This window comes from Python bivittatus, unplaced genomic scaffold (assembly GCF_059951505.1).
Source record: "Python bivittatus isolate LINGU-HERP-01145 unplaced genomic scaffold, Pbiv_v1 ctg000220_np1212, whole genome shotgun sequence".
NCBI lineage: Eukaryota > Metazoa > Chordata > Lepidosauria > Squamata > Pythonidae > Python > Python bivittatus.
In genome coordinates, this window is record NW_028277048.1 from 1,611,902 (window position 1) to 1,627,676 (window position 15,775).

The 15,775-nt window shown below is 39.9% G+C and overlaps 1 protein-coding gene across 1 annotated transcript in view; it reads right to left on the minus strand.

The window, feature by feature from the left end:
• Nucleotides 1-619: 619 nt before the first annotated feature.
• The window catches only part of LOC103054301 (ultra-long-chain fatty acid omega-hydroxylase-like), a 53,853-nt gene continuing 38,697 nt past the window's right edge, over nucleotides 620-15,775 (minus strand). The window contains exons 8-14 of the mRNA XM_088137617.1: nucleotides 10,745-11,012; nucleotides 8,688-8,754; nucleotides 7,702-7,831; nucleotides 4,428-4,561; nucleotides 2,825-2,889; nucleotides 1,993-2,069; nucleotides 620-1,060 (exon numbers count right to left, since the gene is read on the minus strand). Of these exons, the coding sequence (XP_087993743.1) occupies nucleotides 883-1,060; nucleotides 1,993-2,069; nucleotides 2,825-2,889; nucleotides 4,428-4,561; nucleotides 7,702-7,831; nucleotides 8,688-8,754; nucleotides 10,745-11,012 (919 nt within the window). The 3' untranslated portion in view covers nucleotides 620-882. The remainder of the gene's footprint in view (nucleotides 1,061-1,992; nucleotides 2,070-2,824; nucleotides 2,890-4,427; nucleotides 4,562-7,701; nucleotides 7,832-8,687; nucleotides 8,755-10,744; nucleotides 11,013-15,775) is intronic.

Below are 15,775 nucleotides of genomic sequence, written 5' to 3' on the forward strand. Positions count from 1 at the left end.
TCCTCCACTCACAAACTGCTTTGTTTGGCATTTGGAGTTTTTGAAAACATTTGAGCAATTCACACCCTGAATGAAATGTTATATGGTAGTATAAAGGTACCTCCATAGGAAAGGAGGAAAACCAAAGAACTGGGGTGAAGCCAGATTTGCTGCCAATGGGAAAACAGCCCATTTGTAACCACCACGGAGCTGTAGTACTTTTATTGGAAAATTAGATTCAGTGCTTTTCCTGATGAACTGCAGATAAGCCAGAAATAGCTGCTGATGAGAGATGACATTGTGAGATTATGTGAGTGATCTGGGAAGGGTACAAAGACCACCCAAAGTACCCTAGATTTCCTGAAATGGGACAAATTTGATTTATCAAGTATATGTGTGACAGAAAATGAAAACTCTCATTTTCTAAATAAGGCCCCTGTTCTCAGTTCTGTATCACAGTGGAGAAGATTTTCCAGAATGGGAATCGCTCCTGTCAGAAAGAATTAGAAATTACCCTTGGAAGGGATAGAATGGTAACAGCAGTATATAAAAGAGCAGCGTTGAAAGCCAACCCACATGATGTTTGGAATATCCAGAATGCACATATCCATTGCCTAAATACTTAAAACCAAGCCAAAACTCATTTTATATGACTTCAATTTTATTTCGAATACCTCTTGGTGATCTTCATGGTAGCAAAGCAATAAAGTAGGGCTGAGCAGCAATTAGTAGACTATGGGGCACAGGCACACTGGTGGGAAGATGTGTGCAAAATACAATCTATCCTGCTCTCCACGAAACTGGAAGCAAAGAACATCTCTGATCACAAGTCCTCTTGGCACATTACAATATCGACTACAGGTTGAAGAGCAGAGACTTTAATCTTCCATGTGGAACTTCTGATCAAGATTCAGCATGGATTGGCTCCACGTGCAGCCACAGCCCATTCTCTGCCCGCAAGATTAGCTGTGGCTGGCGCCGTACAGCTCGGCTCTCATCCAACCGCAGCCCAAATCTCAACAGGGTCAGCGCCAGGGCCACCTTCAGCTCCACCATGGCAAAGTTCTGCCCAATGCAGTTCCTGCAGGGAAGGAAGATTCCAGTTCAGTGGCTATGTGGCTGACTTTTCTTTACAATGATTCTCTCTTCTTGAAGCTCATTAGGCAAATCTAGCTTCAAGAAGGCTTTTTTTTTTTATTAGAGACCAGACTGACTACTGTGCTGAAAGTTGCATAATAACTTCACATGCATTGTCAGGAAAGGCATTGCTGTATTATAAAAAGACTTACTTCATCTTTGAAACATTGGGATATTCCCTATAGAGCAGGGTAGGTAACCTCTTCAGGGTGGTGGGCACATTTGCAATTTTGAGAGCGTGTTATGCGCACTGTTGTAAAATTCCTGCCCAGAAGAATTTGGGCAGTTACAAATGCACTCTTACCAGAAGACAAACTTGAGGTGTTCTTCCCTGGTACCCTCCCCGGCTCCCTCTTGATGCTTCTTACCACTGCACCTTTGTTTTTGGCTAGGTGGGCACGCTTCTAAACAAAGTCCTGGGCTTAGTGATTTTCATTTCTAAAAATGCCTCTGTGAGGTCCTGAGGCACTCTTCTAAATAAAGAAGTGAGAGCCCACAACTTTGTTTTCAAGCATACCAGCTTTCCTTTTCATCATTATTTTGAATGAAAAGTTTACAAAAATAAGGGTGGGGATGAGAAGCCTAGAGAGTATAAGAGAATTATGTCTATGGGCACTATGATGTCTATCCTTGCTAAAATGTAGAGTTGTGTTTTGGTGAAGAAGAGATGGACATCCTTGATCTGGGTTTAGAGATCTAGAGGAGCCTGGAATACTGACTTTTTTATGACTGACTTTTTTATTTTACTGACTCATTTTATTCCTTTTTTTAAAAAAAATCAGCTAACCTAATACATATTTTGAAAGACTTGACTTCCAAAACTGCACGTTCTTATGTGGAACTTTATATTTTGTCTCTAGCTGTATACTTGTTTACCTGGGTCCTGCAGAGAAGGGCACAAAAGCCAGTGGACAATATGAGGCAGATGAATCAAAGCGATGTGGGTTATAGACCTTTGAGAAACAAACAGATTTGGATGAATGGGTTGAATGTGAAACTGTGAACATAAGAAGGAACTGATTGTTGACACCAAGTGTTTCATTTGTCACATGCCATGATATCCAAGCATAAGAAGTTCAGGAACAGGCACTTGACATTCCCAGGAGTACTCACCAGCCAATGAAGACCTGGAAGATCAGATCTGCCAACTTATGGCTTGGGAAAGTGGGCTTATGGTTCTGACACAAATAGGAAGCCCAACACAACTCTCTTAAACTATGGAGCTGGTTCTTCTGAAAACATTCTGTCCCAAAACTTGTAGAAACTATTTTATGAGCAGAGGGATATCTGTCTATAGAATAAGTCTGCATAAATGTACAATCCACCAAGCAAACAGAGCCTCCCAGCCACCTGTTTTATACAGAACAGGTTATTTTTGGCTAATTTTTGAAGATTCAATCTATGCTGTTACATAGTTGTGATGGTGTGTATTTTTCTTAATGGATACACAATTTCTACATATCTTGGTGGATTCTTTACATTTCTCAATGAACAAAAAGCAGAATATAACTTTGGAAATCAATATATTTAGCTACTGAATTATCATGACCAGACTAAGCTGCCTCCACCTCCAAAATAGCATCCTACTGTGGGTCCACGCAACCTGCAAAGGGAAGGGAATCTCCTGGGAGTTTTCCATGGCTGAGGTCTGCATGGACCCAAAACGGACAGGAACAAATTACAAAGACAGAAATGCAGAAACCGCTACCTCAGGCTCTGGCCAGACAGCAGGATTGTGATGGGTCCCAAAGATACTGATCAGGCAGACATTCCCTGTAGAGAAAAAAGCCTTATGAACTCTGGATGTGCACAAAAGACAGAAGGATTCACAAAAGCAGGAGGCAGGCAAAAGGACGTGTCAGAACTTGGCAAATGAATTGCTATCATTAACCGACAGAGCAAAGAATAAGTCAGCGTTCTCTTGGCTTGTCTTTAGAATCAGGCACATTTCGTGTCTCTGCTAGTGCTACAGATTTTCAGAAGATCTGAGATCTTCCTTTAATGACTTGATGGCACATAATCAATCAATCAATTTCTGACTCCACTAATAGCCAAGAATTGCCCCCTGAAGAGGACCAGCATGTGCTGCCTGGCTGTTACTCTCTTCTTCCCAGCTCTTCCACCCCCCTCCACTGCTGCATTTGCCGTGACAGCCATTTGCTGTTCCTCCACTTCCCAGCCTCAACCGTGCAGTTATCTCATTCCTCCCTACATATCTTCTTGCTGGATTCTTTACACTTCTCAATGAACAAAAAGCAGAATATAACTTTGGAAATCAATATACTTAGCTACTGAATTATCATGACCAGACTAGCCCTCAGAGACCCACAGGAGCAGCCCCTTTGGCTTCTGTTCCAGCAACTGTGGCTTACGAGCATTTAAAAACAGCTGCCAATCACTTTGTCACAGTGCAAACCCTCTTTAAGGTGAAACTATAAACTGTTTTGCCCTTATGGTAAAAAGGTCACAGCATTTGGGATCGGCTCTGTAACTGGCAGCCTTTTTCGATAGCCAGCTGCACAGGAAAGTTGTAGTTCTGAAAGGGACTCCCTAATGATGGGCTCATCCCAGAAAAGGCTATAAAGATTCCTGAGCAGTGAAAAGCCAGGTTAAAAAGCGACAATAAAAGGTCTAGCCCAAACTACATGACATAGGAAGACCCACGGTTTCTCCCGCATCTCTTTGGCAGCTGTGTTACCAATGAATGACATGATGTGCCAAGCAAACATAGCAACAAACAAAACAGCAGGAGGAAAGGGCAGCATGCATACAGTACACATAAAAATGACATCATATTTTTCAAGATGAATGAGACATGGAGCGTGAGCAAAATGTGGAGCTTGCCACCTTATTGCTGTAAGACCCATAAGTGTGGAAGGTAAAGAATGATGGGATTCTTTTTTATTATTTTGGGGTGATCCAGCTGCTTGCAAATGTAGATTAATCTAGATTAGTGGTGGCCATTATAGCATTTGAGAAAGCAAGAGAGTCACATTCAGCTTACATCAGATAAATACTGTAAAGGGTCTCTAATACAAGGGAGAACCAGCTCAATATGTAACCAACTTTCCAAGGACCTGGGAACTTTTTTTTTCTCCCTTTGTTCAATATACTTTGCACTTTGCTAAGCTCACAGCATGTCTGTTTCTCATGGAGCCCAACGAATGATAACATAGTGGCCTGGGATGACTGCTAGTGCCGGCAGGGCATAAAGCCACTGAGTGAAGAAGAGAATCCAGCTGCCAGATACAGATGGAAGAGATGATGATAACTGGCTAGGGATGGCATGGGGGCCCTTCCAGAGCAGATACCTTTAGGGATAACTCGTCCATCAGGAAGGTTCACATCCTCAGTGCAGCATCGAGATATACCTGTGACTGGAGGGTGCAGGCGCAGGCTCTCCTTGATGCACTTGGTGGTGAAGGGCATGAGGGAGAGATCTGTCCTGAGAAGAGAAATGGGACCAAGCCGCAGTAGTTAGCAAGACTTCGGGATACGGTAGCATCACATGGTTTGTTCTCAGCTAGCCCTCTCTCCTTCTTCTTGACCTGGCTGCAGGGAATGTTGCTGTGACAGAGGTTGCTGCACACGGGGGTGGAAATGTTTGGGAACTAGTGGAGGACAATGGAAGACAATCCCAAGAGAGCTGCCTCAGTGCTGAACCTGTACTTTATCATTCTCTTTTAAATAGCTGCCCCTTGTTGCTCTTCCTTCTTTTCCTCTTTGAAAAAGAAAGAAAGAAGGCAACATAAAAGCTGAGCAGATACAGCCTTTGAGAACAAGAAACCATACCTTTTGTTGGCAGAATGTGGAATACACCACTTTAAAGGTGAAACAGGAAAAGATATGGGCAGGCTGCCTTTATGATGGGTTTGGAGATGAAATGAAGATGGTGTCATCCGTTTATGTCTTCCTAAAAAGGTTAACAAGGCATCTCTTCCTGCCACCATTAGTGGGCTGGAGAAGCCCTGAGTATAGATGAATATGTATCTTAGACTTCAAAATATTTTTTAATAAACTTAGAACAATGATAAACAAGATTCCATGGCAGGAGAAGCTAATGGGGAAAAGAATTCACATTGGGTCGGAGTTGCTAAAAACAAGACCCTAAAAGCGCAATTGCAAACAAGGAAAACAAAATAGGAAAGGTGAGTAGAATAAGCCAATGTGGTTAGTGAAGAATGAGAAGAAAAAAGGACATATACAAGAGGTGGAGAGAAGTTCAGACCACCAAGGAAGAACACGTACAAATAGCTATGAACCATAGGATGGTGTCAGGAAGGGTTAAGAATGAGATGAGGTTGAGGAAGTATGCTAATCACAAAGAGTGATCTTCTTCAGATGTTCAAAAGAAAAAGAAAAGTATTTGTATCCTGGCTGCTCAGTAAAGACAGTGAAAAGCTAACAGATAAAAAAAGAGAAGGCAGGACTACTCAAACTAAGGAATAATGAAAAAATAATGAAATAGCTACATAAAACTGCTGTGGTTAGTGGTTGGTTTTGACAGATGGCAAAGCCTACCAGTTTAACCATCTCTCAAAACTCTCTCTGAGCAGTCCTATTCACTTTGCCTGGTCATACCCAGAAAAAGCAGGAGCCAGTTCTGATGAGCTACAGCTACAGAAAGTCAGAAGCCTGTCAGAACTGTTTGGGCAGAATGAGAGTGAGTTCTGATGGTGATCTAGCTTTGGGTGTGCAACCAAACTAATGGATTGCACATTTACAGCTTGACTGCTGGCAGACTGCAGTCAAAAGGCGAGCATTTGGCAGGGTTTCCCCCCCACCCCCCGAAGCAGCAGTTTTTCTTCTTTCCTCATTCCCAGAGAGAACAAAAAAGTGACTAAGTTGCAAACTTGAAAGAAAAGCACAGAGCAATGAATATTTTCCAATGGACCCTCCCAGGTGACTGGCAGAGCCCATACAACTGATTGCTTGTTATTTTCTTGGAGAACTGGGGTATAAGCAGAATCAAACTGCTCAGCAGCACCCAGTGTAGATTTGTTGCAATCTGTGCCCAAGTGGGTTCAGCACTGTGCAAGTGGAAAGCAAGTGAAGAACATTCACCGGGGAAGGAAAGAAGATGGCAATGGGGTTACAACCCCTATAACAAATTCCTCCTAAAAGTCTTCTCATACCATCTTTCGTTTTATTTTACTGCCTTATTTTCATATCATTTGATCCTCCCTTCTCATATTTTACAATTTTATTATTTTTTATTATTGGGTTATTGGATTCGTTCCTTTTATAGACAGAACATCTGCACTGCTGTCTTGGGGAAAAGGAAGAAGAGACAGCGGACACTCTCTGCAACACATACTTCATCTAAGTCTCCGAAAAAAACAGTTGACAGATATAGCACAAGCAAGCAGGACCCTCCTGTAAGTAACATCAGCCCACTTCGTTTATCCGACAGGGATTGAGAGTCATCCCTAGAGCTGTCCTCCTCTCTGACAGAGGATGTCCCTTCCCCTCAGACTGCTGCTGTTTTCTCAGCTATAAAATGGCTCATACAGGAGGGAAACTAGGACTCAAACCTTAAACTCTTAAAAGAAATCAATGCACTTGATTTCGTAACCAGACAAAGTCTCCTGACAGCACAGACCGTTATTCCAGTGTTTAACTTCCTGACCGCCACACTTAAGAACAAAGTAGGTTCTCTAAAAGAATCTTTTGCAAAATTTACTGAGGGCCAATCAAACAAAATTGCCCACCCTGCTAAAGCAAACAATACGTGCCTGAATTGTGCCCTACAACCGCTGGCAGAGGAAAGGGGGACCTTACCCTTGACCTTAGCCTAATAAAGGGACAGGACAGAGAAGGTTAAGCAGCCCTGCAGACAAAGGCAAGAGGCCAACTCAGAAAGGTGAGAAGCTTGCAAAAGGTAAATGTCCCCTACAAAGCAGTCAGATAACTCTGCAAATTTTAAACAACAGAATAAACAGAGGCAGATGGGGATCTAAAAAAAATTGTCATCCAGACCTTTTACTGTGAAAGACAACTGAGGGACTTAGAAAAGGTAGAATGACTTCCACCTCGAGGCAGTTGCCATGGCGTCCTGCTGACATTTGGGCAGCCTATGGTCTCCGGCCTGCTCTTTAAAATGAAACCCTTCCTGAGCACTTCTTCGATCTTCTTCCCAGTTTGTGTGTTCCATTCTGAGGAAGTCAGCCCACTCCTAACTCCATTTGGCCAAGAGGTTACTGGCATTTTAACATACAAATGTAATACTCCCCACTCAGACTACTTCAAGGATGCCTTATGAACAGACCCTCTGCGAGGGAGAGCTCTAAGCAAACAGCTTGCACAATCCCCAGCAATACAGTCATTTAATGAACCTTTAGACCAGTCTTTTTCAACTTTGGCAACATTAAGATGTGTGGAATTCCCCAGCCAGCATCTAATGATGTTCATCTTAATGATGTAACATCATAATTTCACTCATGGAAGACACATGACACATTTGCCATCCCTCTCTAGCTTTGTTCACTTTCTCATTTAATCTCTTTTTAACCTGGTAACTAACATTTGAATCTGACTTGATCTTCCATCCTCTGGATTGCTTTATTTACACCCCCAGCCCATTACCATTCAATTTCTTCTGTTTCCCGTCCCTGCAGCAGATCCTGAATCTCTGCCCGGCACTGGTCTTGATACTTGGGGTGTCGAGCCAGATTGTATAGTATCCAGGACAAGCCACTTGCTGTAGTGTCATGGCCTGCAGCAAGACAAAAGGTATATGGAAGATGCCCAGAGAAGGACTACTTGGTAGTTATCAATCAATCAATCAATCAATCAATCAAGTTTATTACAGCCCTAAGGCCAGATACAATCAAAATAGGTAATAAAAGCAGTATTACATCCTTTTACACACACACACGACAGAAAAACAGTGAATATAATAGGATCTAAAATAATTAAGAATAAAAATACTAAAATAAATCAAAATAAAATACCATTATAAGACATTCCAAACCTAGGTAATGGTGCAGCATATTGTACAGATGGTGGCACAAAACTTGGCAACTTGGGCAGATATTTTTGAGTCCTTGTCCGAAAGAAGTAACATTAAATAGAAATCACATTTCCTACCTGGAAATTTCTTCAAGATCAGATATATAAGGGTCTGCCTAGAGTCCTTATATAGGGAGCAACATAGCAGCATAGCTCCTTTGGGGTTCAAATATCAATCTGTTGCAGCTCATGGAAATAATCAACTGATAATAGGTTCGACTCTCAGAGGGGCTTGCTATTTACAGAGCAGACTGCCCCATAGTTTGGGCCCATAAATCAAAATGTTATGCCTAAGATAGGTCCTTTTCCAGGGGCCTGGCATGTGGAAGAGATGCAAACAGTGGGATACATCAAAACTGGGGCAGCACCAGATAAGGCAATGAGCAACATACAGCCTGTGCATTGAACAAGCCACTGAACAAGTCAAAGCAGAAGCCACAACTAAGCCCCTCCCTCTGAGTCTTGCAGAGGGAGCTTGGAGGAGGAATGCAGCCCCATTTCTCCAGCTTTTTCCTTCCGAGAAATCTACTGCAAGCATGAGATCCATTCACCCATCTCACCTTCAAACATAAAGGTGTCAGCCTCAGCTGCGATGTCTTCATCAGACAAATGTTGACCCTCTTCATCCTGCAATCACAAAATCAGGTGTTTGCTGAGACAAGACAGCCTGAAAATCTCACTAATGCTATTTCCACATTCAAGAGTCTCACTCAGACCACACTCATTCTCTGCCATCCTCCACACCTGCTATCAACAGCCTTCACTAAGCCACATACTCTGCATTTATTAAGGTCTCCATCTCCTGAGCAGTTCAGTTTTTCATATATGCTGATGGATTTTTGGAAAAGCAGGGCTTCTGTTCCAATGAAAACTCTGCCCTACAGACAGCAACCATAGCACCCCTATTAGTAATTAGAAGTATTCTATACAGGCCTTTCCAAGAGGAGAGGCTTCTTCCACAGCATTTCTGGGATTAATCATGTGACCACGCGGCATCATTCATACGAAACACCATGGGGATGAAGAACAATGAGCATTCAGATGTATCCTAGCAATTACCCACCCACCCCCACTTTGCCTACAAGGAGAAGCTTTTTTTAAAGATCTATTAACTACTATAGCAGGGTTTTTCAAGTTGTGTTCAGTGCAATCCTGGGGTTCCACAAGAATCTGATGGGGTTCCATGTGAGACTAAGGGCAAAAAGAAAAAATTCTCTTGAACACAGCCTATTTTCTATCAGAAAGAAAATAGGGTTTTGCCTCTTGATCATGGATTCTGTGACATTTTTTTAACCAATGTTTTTTGTGACTTGAAAAAGCTGGAAAACCCCAGCTGGGGACTAAAGAAGATCATTTCTTCAGAGCATCTCCATCAAGGCTTTATATTTTGCTCTTTTTCCCCCCTATTCTTATGAGCTGGAAAAAGAATGGGAGACTATCACATTTCATTTTTTAACCTGTCTGGTAGGATAAGTCCTCCTTTAACCAAAACAATCTAGCTTTCAAAACCAGAGTAGGAACATCACTCTGATATTGAATTCTGACAATGACTTTCTTGACCTCATGCTGAGCCACACATAAGCTGATGTCTGCTTCATGAGAACCTGCTGTTAAATTTGTTCTGCTCTTCCCTAGCTTCTTCCAGAGAGATGTCATAGTGAATCCTATCAGTGTGTGCCCATTCCAAGCGGTTGAAGTGCTGTGCTTCCTTTCTATGCTTCTTTTATTTCTTGAAGGAAGACAACTTAAAATGGGAGGCCATAAGCCAGCACACTGTGTAACTTGGCACAAACATGCTCTTGTAGGGTTGCAAAAGAACTTAGAGTGAAGTGTCGTGGGGGTGGGGGTGGGGAATGAGCTCTGTAGCCAGTCTTCTGTGCTGGGGATATCGAGGAGAGAGAAAAGGAGAGTAGATTGACTTTGTTTAATGAATTGTATGTGCAAGCTTAGGTGAAATATTGTGATTATATTGCAAACAAGGATGGAGGAGAAGAGAGGCTGCAACCAGCTGTTGCCTAAAACACCTGAACAGGAGTCAAATACATACTGACTCTCATCAAGAGACAGGCACTGACTTATCCCCTTAACATTGTTATATAGGACTCTTGCTTAAGTGCCAATTATCTCAACATCATATTTGACTAGCCCTGCCTTCTAGCTAATTTGTCATGAATCAGTCTGAAATTCTACCAAATTGTCTTTTCTGGTTTCAAGGTGTGTGGCTGGGAAGTTCTTCCATCAACTTTAGTGAAATCTAGCATGCTTTGTTATATGCCACCCAGAGTCGCTTGGGTGAGTGGGCGGCTATATAAATTTGCTTAATAAATAAAATAAATGCTTTGCTTCCTCATAACATTCTAGCTCACCTGCAAAATTCATCTCCTTCTGCTATTAAAACTGTGTTACATAATCTTTTATAGATCCAGGTAACTTCCTAAGGTTTATTAAGTATATCTCTCTCCATCCTTGGGTCCATCATCCATATCTTTCTATAGCTCTTTATTAAAAAGTCAGAATGAAAATCTTCTGTATCAGAAAGCTGTTCCCCAAAACAGATTGTCCAAAGGAACCAATGTATACTGATCTGCTAGCCCTTAAGCCCCAAATTGCCCCTTACCTTGGCCAGCAACAGAACATCAATGAAGTCAATGGTTTTGCCCTGATGTGATCTGAGCCAGGCATTCTGGCCCAAGCGGTTAAGTGCTGTTCGTCTCTCCTGAATCACACTTGCTGTGAAATGATGCACAATGTCACACGCACTGCGGAATCGGCGGCCGTCGGATGTCAGGTAGTAAACCCAGTCAAAATGGTAAAACACGTTTTGGTTCCGCTGCACAACAAGGAAGCTGAGCTCCAAGATAGCTGCAATGTAGTCACTTGATTTCCTGGAATGTATTCAGTTATTTTGTTATAAGAAAACACGAGAGATTTAATAGAAACAGCACTTGGAATCCAGGAATATGTTTTTCTAAGAAATACGATTGAAGTCTTAACATATACCACTGGTCTGAAGAACTGAGTGCTCACCATATCTATATAACACAAACATAGTAACTCTTCTTTGTACTGAATTTCCAAAATGTACATTTTTTTTTACACTTAGAACATACACTAGAAAAACATCTGTAGTAATGGATAGGAACACTTTTTATTTCCTGATACATCTGGTATTTCATCAGAAAGCCTCAATATATTTGATGGATCTAACTTCCAAAGAATTGACTCAGTGCAATTCTATGCATATTTACACAAAAGTAACTAGTATGGTGGAGCTTCCAGTGAGGTCTATGGTGGACTAGATACCCCAAGAAGCAGAGACGACATTACAGTGGAGATCAGTGCCCAGAGGGCAAATGCTGGACACCAAAATCTCTCTGGATAAAGGAGAGATTGTGATATAACCCACTTGTACTCCAGATAGCTGCTCCTCATGAGTAAACTGCAAGAATAGAAGTTTTTGCAGTTGGCTCATCAATTGAGGGGCTGGGAATTGTGGGATTCCATCTAGTCTCACAGCTGTAATGTAGCCTATACAGAAAATAAACCCAGCTGTACCTCATTTCTTACTCACTTTTGGATTTAATTAGTCTACAGATAGAGGTTTTCCTTACAGCTGGATAAGAGATTCCTTTTGGTGAGTTTCATTTTTTCTGGATGAGAAATAAAAAGAGCTTCAAGGACTTAAAGTCTTAAAAAATTTTGGCAAAAAGCTTAACAAGAGATGATTTTTAAAAGTTTAAAATGGATAAAGGGGACAGTTATTTTGTAAGGTTGTTTTTTAAAGATTATTTTTTTAACAAAACTACATTGGAATAAAGTGTAATTAATTTAGGCAAGCGAACTGGACTTCCATGGGAAAGCTTTTTGCTTACTACTAAAGACTGCAGACAGTTGGTGGATTTTACAAAACAAAGGATAAGTGTAATTCAAGTAGGCTGTGTGGTTGACTATTACTGTGCAGATGTGGATGTGACATTGACTGCAATTACAAAGTGTCATTAGAGATTAAAGCATTAAAGGCACAGGAAGATAAAAGAGATAAAAAGGGGGGGGAGTTTGTCTTTTCCTTTTCCATTCTTTAAGACACTTTCACTTTTGGATTACAATATAATGGCAACAACACAAAAAGCAACAAGAATGGAGGGGATAAGGGGATCATTAGAACAGATGGCAGAAAGAGGAATTATACCTTAAATTTACAGATTTACTTCAGAAGATGTTTGATAAACATGGTAGCAAACTGAGTCACTTGATACTAAATTTATAGTTTTTGAAAAAAGAATAGATGAAAGACTTGTAAAGATGAAAGAGGAGATTAAAGAAGAAGCTAAAAAGATAGAACATTCTGTAAAACAAATTTCTCAAGATATAAAACAAATTAATGGCAAAGTGGAAATTTTGGAGAGTAAGACAGAAGTTATAGATAGAGAGTTGGAAAGAGAACTAGATAATCTGTCTTTATTGGAATTGAGAGAGAAGGAATTCTGTTTGAGACTTAGAGCTATCCCAGAGATTTCTGATGAAGATATTAGAGAAAAGATTATAAAAGCTTTGGTAAAGTTTTTGGATTGGGAAGAGGAGGATACAGAGGCAGAAACAAGATAAAGTTTATAGAGTAAATTCAAGATTTGCGATAACAAGAAATGTTCCAAGGGATGTTTTGGTGCATCTTGTTAGGAAGAAGACAAGGGAGCAAGTTTCGTAGCAGCATTTTAATACTGTACAAGAGTGAAGATTGACAATATAGATATAATTATCTTAAAAGAAATTCCTATTAGAATTCTATATAAGAGAAAGGAATTTGTTTTTGACTGAAAGATTAAAGCAGAAAAAGATTCCATTTAGATGGGACAAACTGGAAGATGTGATTTTACTTTTAAACAGCAGAGATTCCAACTGAATTCTGTTCAAAAGGTGAGAGAGTTTCTAGAAAAAATTAAAGAATTGGAAGAGATTCAAATGGAAGTGTCAGAAGAGATTACACAAAAATTACAACAGATGCAACAGGATTCTGAAAGATACTGAAGTAGGCATTACTGGTATTCCTTTTTCTAATTTTTTTCTAAAGTTTTGGTTGATCATGGATTACAAATGCTTAATGTGGAATATAAATGGAGCAAATGCTCTTCACAAGAGAAAAAATATTTTTCATTATTTAAAAAACTTAAACCAAGATATAATTTGCCTACAAGAGACTCATATTAGGAAAAAGGATGTAAAATATTTGATTTATAAAAATTTGGGTGAAGAATTTATTTCAGCAGGAACAAAAAAAGTTGTTTTGTATATTAATCCCCAGCTAAAACCAGAACTTGTATTGACTGATGAACATGGTAGCTTTGTTGGGTGGAAGTTGACTTACCGTATTTTTCTGACTATAAGACGCTCCCATGTACAAGACATGGGAGACTTTTTTTCCAACCCAAAGTTAAGAAATCAATATTTTAAAGATAAAGCAGAGCACATTTTTATTTAGTAATTAGGTAACATTTACCTGATACACTCAGTGGGAGGAGGTCCAAACTGTCTCTCTGCAGCTCTGTTTCCATGCTGTTTTGCAAAACTGATTACATTCAGTTTAAATTTTGCACAGTAAGACATTCTCTTATTTATATTTTTATTTTCTGACATCTTTTTGGGCTCTCCACCTCCAATGGGATGCGTTCCAATTGGTTTGTTCAGCATCAGCTGACAACAGTTACATAAGGCTCCTGATTGGAGGAAGCCCGTTCGCAGAGACAAAGTATGGGCAGTTTCACTCGTGGTTGGAGGGTTGTGATTGGAGGAAGCCCGTTCGCAGAGGCAAGGTATGGGCAGTTTCACTCGTGGTTAGAGGCTAGCAATAGGAGGAAGCCCATTCGCAGAGACATGGTATGGGCAGTTTTGCCACCGCACGGTTCTCTTTTCTGCTGACTTCCTTGAATAAGACGCCCTTCAATTTTGAGCATAAGGATTTTAGAAAAAAGTATCGTCTTATAGTCGGAAAAATACGGTACATGGGGTTAAGACCATGGAACAGGGAATCTATGCCCCAAACGAGGATAAAATAATAATCTACAAACAATCTATGGAGAGACTAATAGGTTTTTCTTATGAAAATTGGTGTTTGATGGAGGATTGGAGTGGAGTGATTTCTCCACAACTGGACAGAACTTCAGAGAAAAATATTAAAATCACTCAAGGCAAATTACCAATTTTTTTTTTTAATTTGATTCCAATTTAGGATTGGTTGATATATGGAGATAGAAAAATGGTAATTCAAGAAAGCATACTTATTTTTTGGAAAGACATAGGTAATGCAAATGTATGTTGGAAATGTGAACAACAAGAAAGGACATTTTAGCATGCTTGGTGGACATGTAAAAAAGCCAGGAAGTTTTGGATTCAATTACATACTCTAATTCAGAAGATTTTAAAGATTAATATACAATTGAAACTGGAGGCTTTTCTTTTGGGACTGATGGACAAACAGTTGGAAAAATGTTATGGAACTTTGTTTTTATACATGATAACTGCAGCGAGATTATTATATGCACAAAGATGGAAAGATTCAACAGTACCCTCAATGGAGGAATGGATGGTGAAGATGAGGGAATTTGCTGAGATGGAATTGCTGAGAATTGACTTCTTTGATTTGAGAAAAGACATTGCCTATGTTTATTGCTGGCTGGAAACCCTTTATAGACTTTTTGCATGAAACAGAAAAAAATGAACTTATGATTTATGGTTTGATGATTAGAAAAAATAGATTATAGGGAAAAAAGTGAGTTATGTTGTACTCAGAGTAAGAGGTAAATTTATACTTGTACGTATCACTGCTGCAAGGAAAATTGGAAGCTACTTTATATATTCTTTTTTTTCTTTTTTCTGCACTTTTGTCTTTGTCTTTTTCTTTTTTTCTCTTATCTTTATTCTATATTAGTTTGTTAGTTTTTATCTTACTTTTAAAACTTTTAATAACAACTGTATATGTATATAGTAGTTAGTATGGTGAGGCTGAAATGTGGCAAAAGTAATTTTGGCAAAATGAGAATTTATGGTTATCCAGATGCTATTGGATTCTAGCTCCCTTCAGATTCAGACAACATGAATTGACATTTGACAAAATCCAAAGAGCCAAAGATTCCTGTCTATGATATACTGAATCAAAGTATATCCAAAATCTTATCACTTTGAGAAGAGCGAGTTTAATACACCTGTTGTTCTGACAGCACCACCTCAAAGATTTTTGATATTTCAATGTAAAAGAAGAATTGGTTTTCCCTAAGTAAAATATTTCAGGCGCATCCAACGCTGCTAAACTATTGGGAACCTCTTTGAAGACATAAGTAACTAAGAATAGTATTCTCACATACAGTAACACCCATTCTGAGTTGTTACTTTTTAAATAGGAAGCCACAAGTTCTGAATGCAATTTTAATATTTATCTTAAACCTATTTATAAAGGCAATGCTTATTTCTAAGTTCAGGCTCCTATCCTGAGGCAGAGGCTCCCATCATCTGGTGGCTGGGTTTTGAGAGGATGACAGCTATGATGCAAAAATGCATGGGGCTGAGTGGCACTAATGCCTGGCCCAGAACTTTCTCTTTTTCCCCACTGAGTTGGGGGAGTTGTTTGGGAGAATTCTTTATTGCATAAAACAACGTT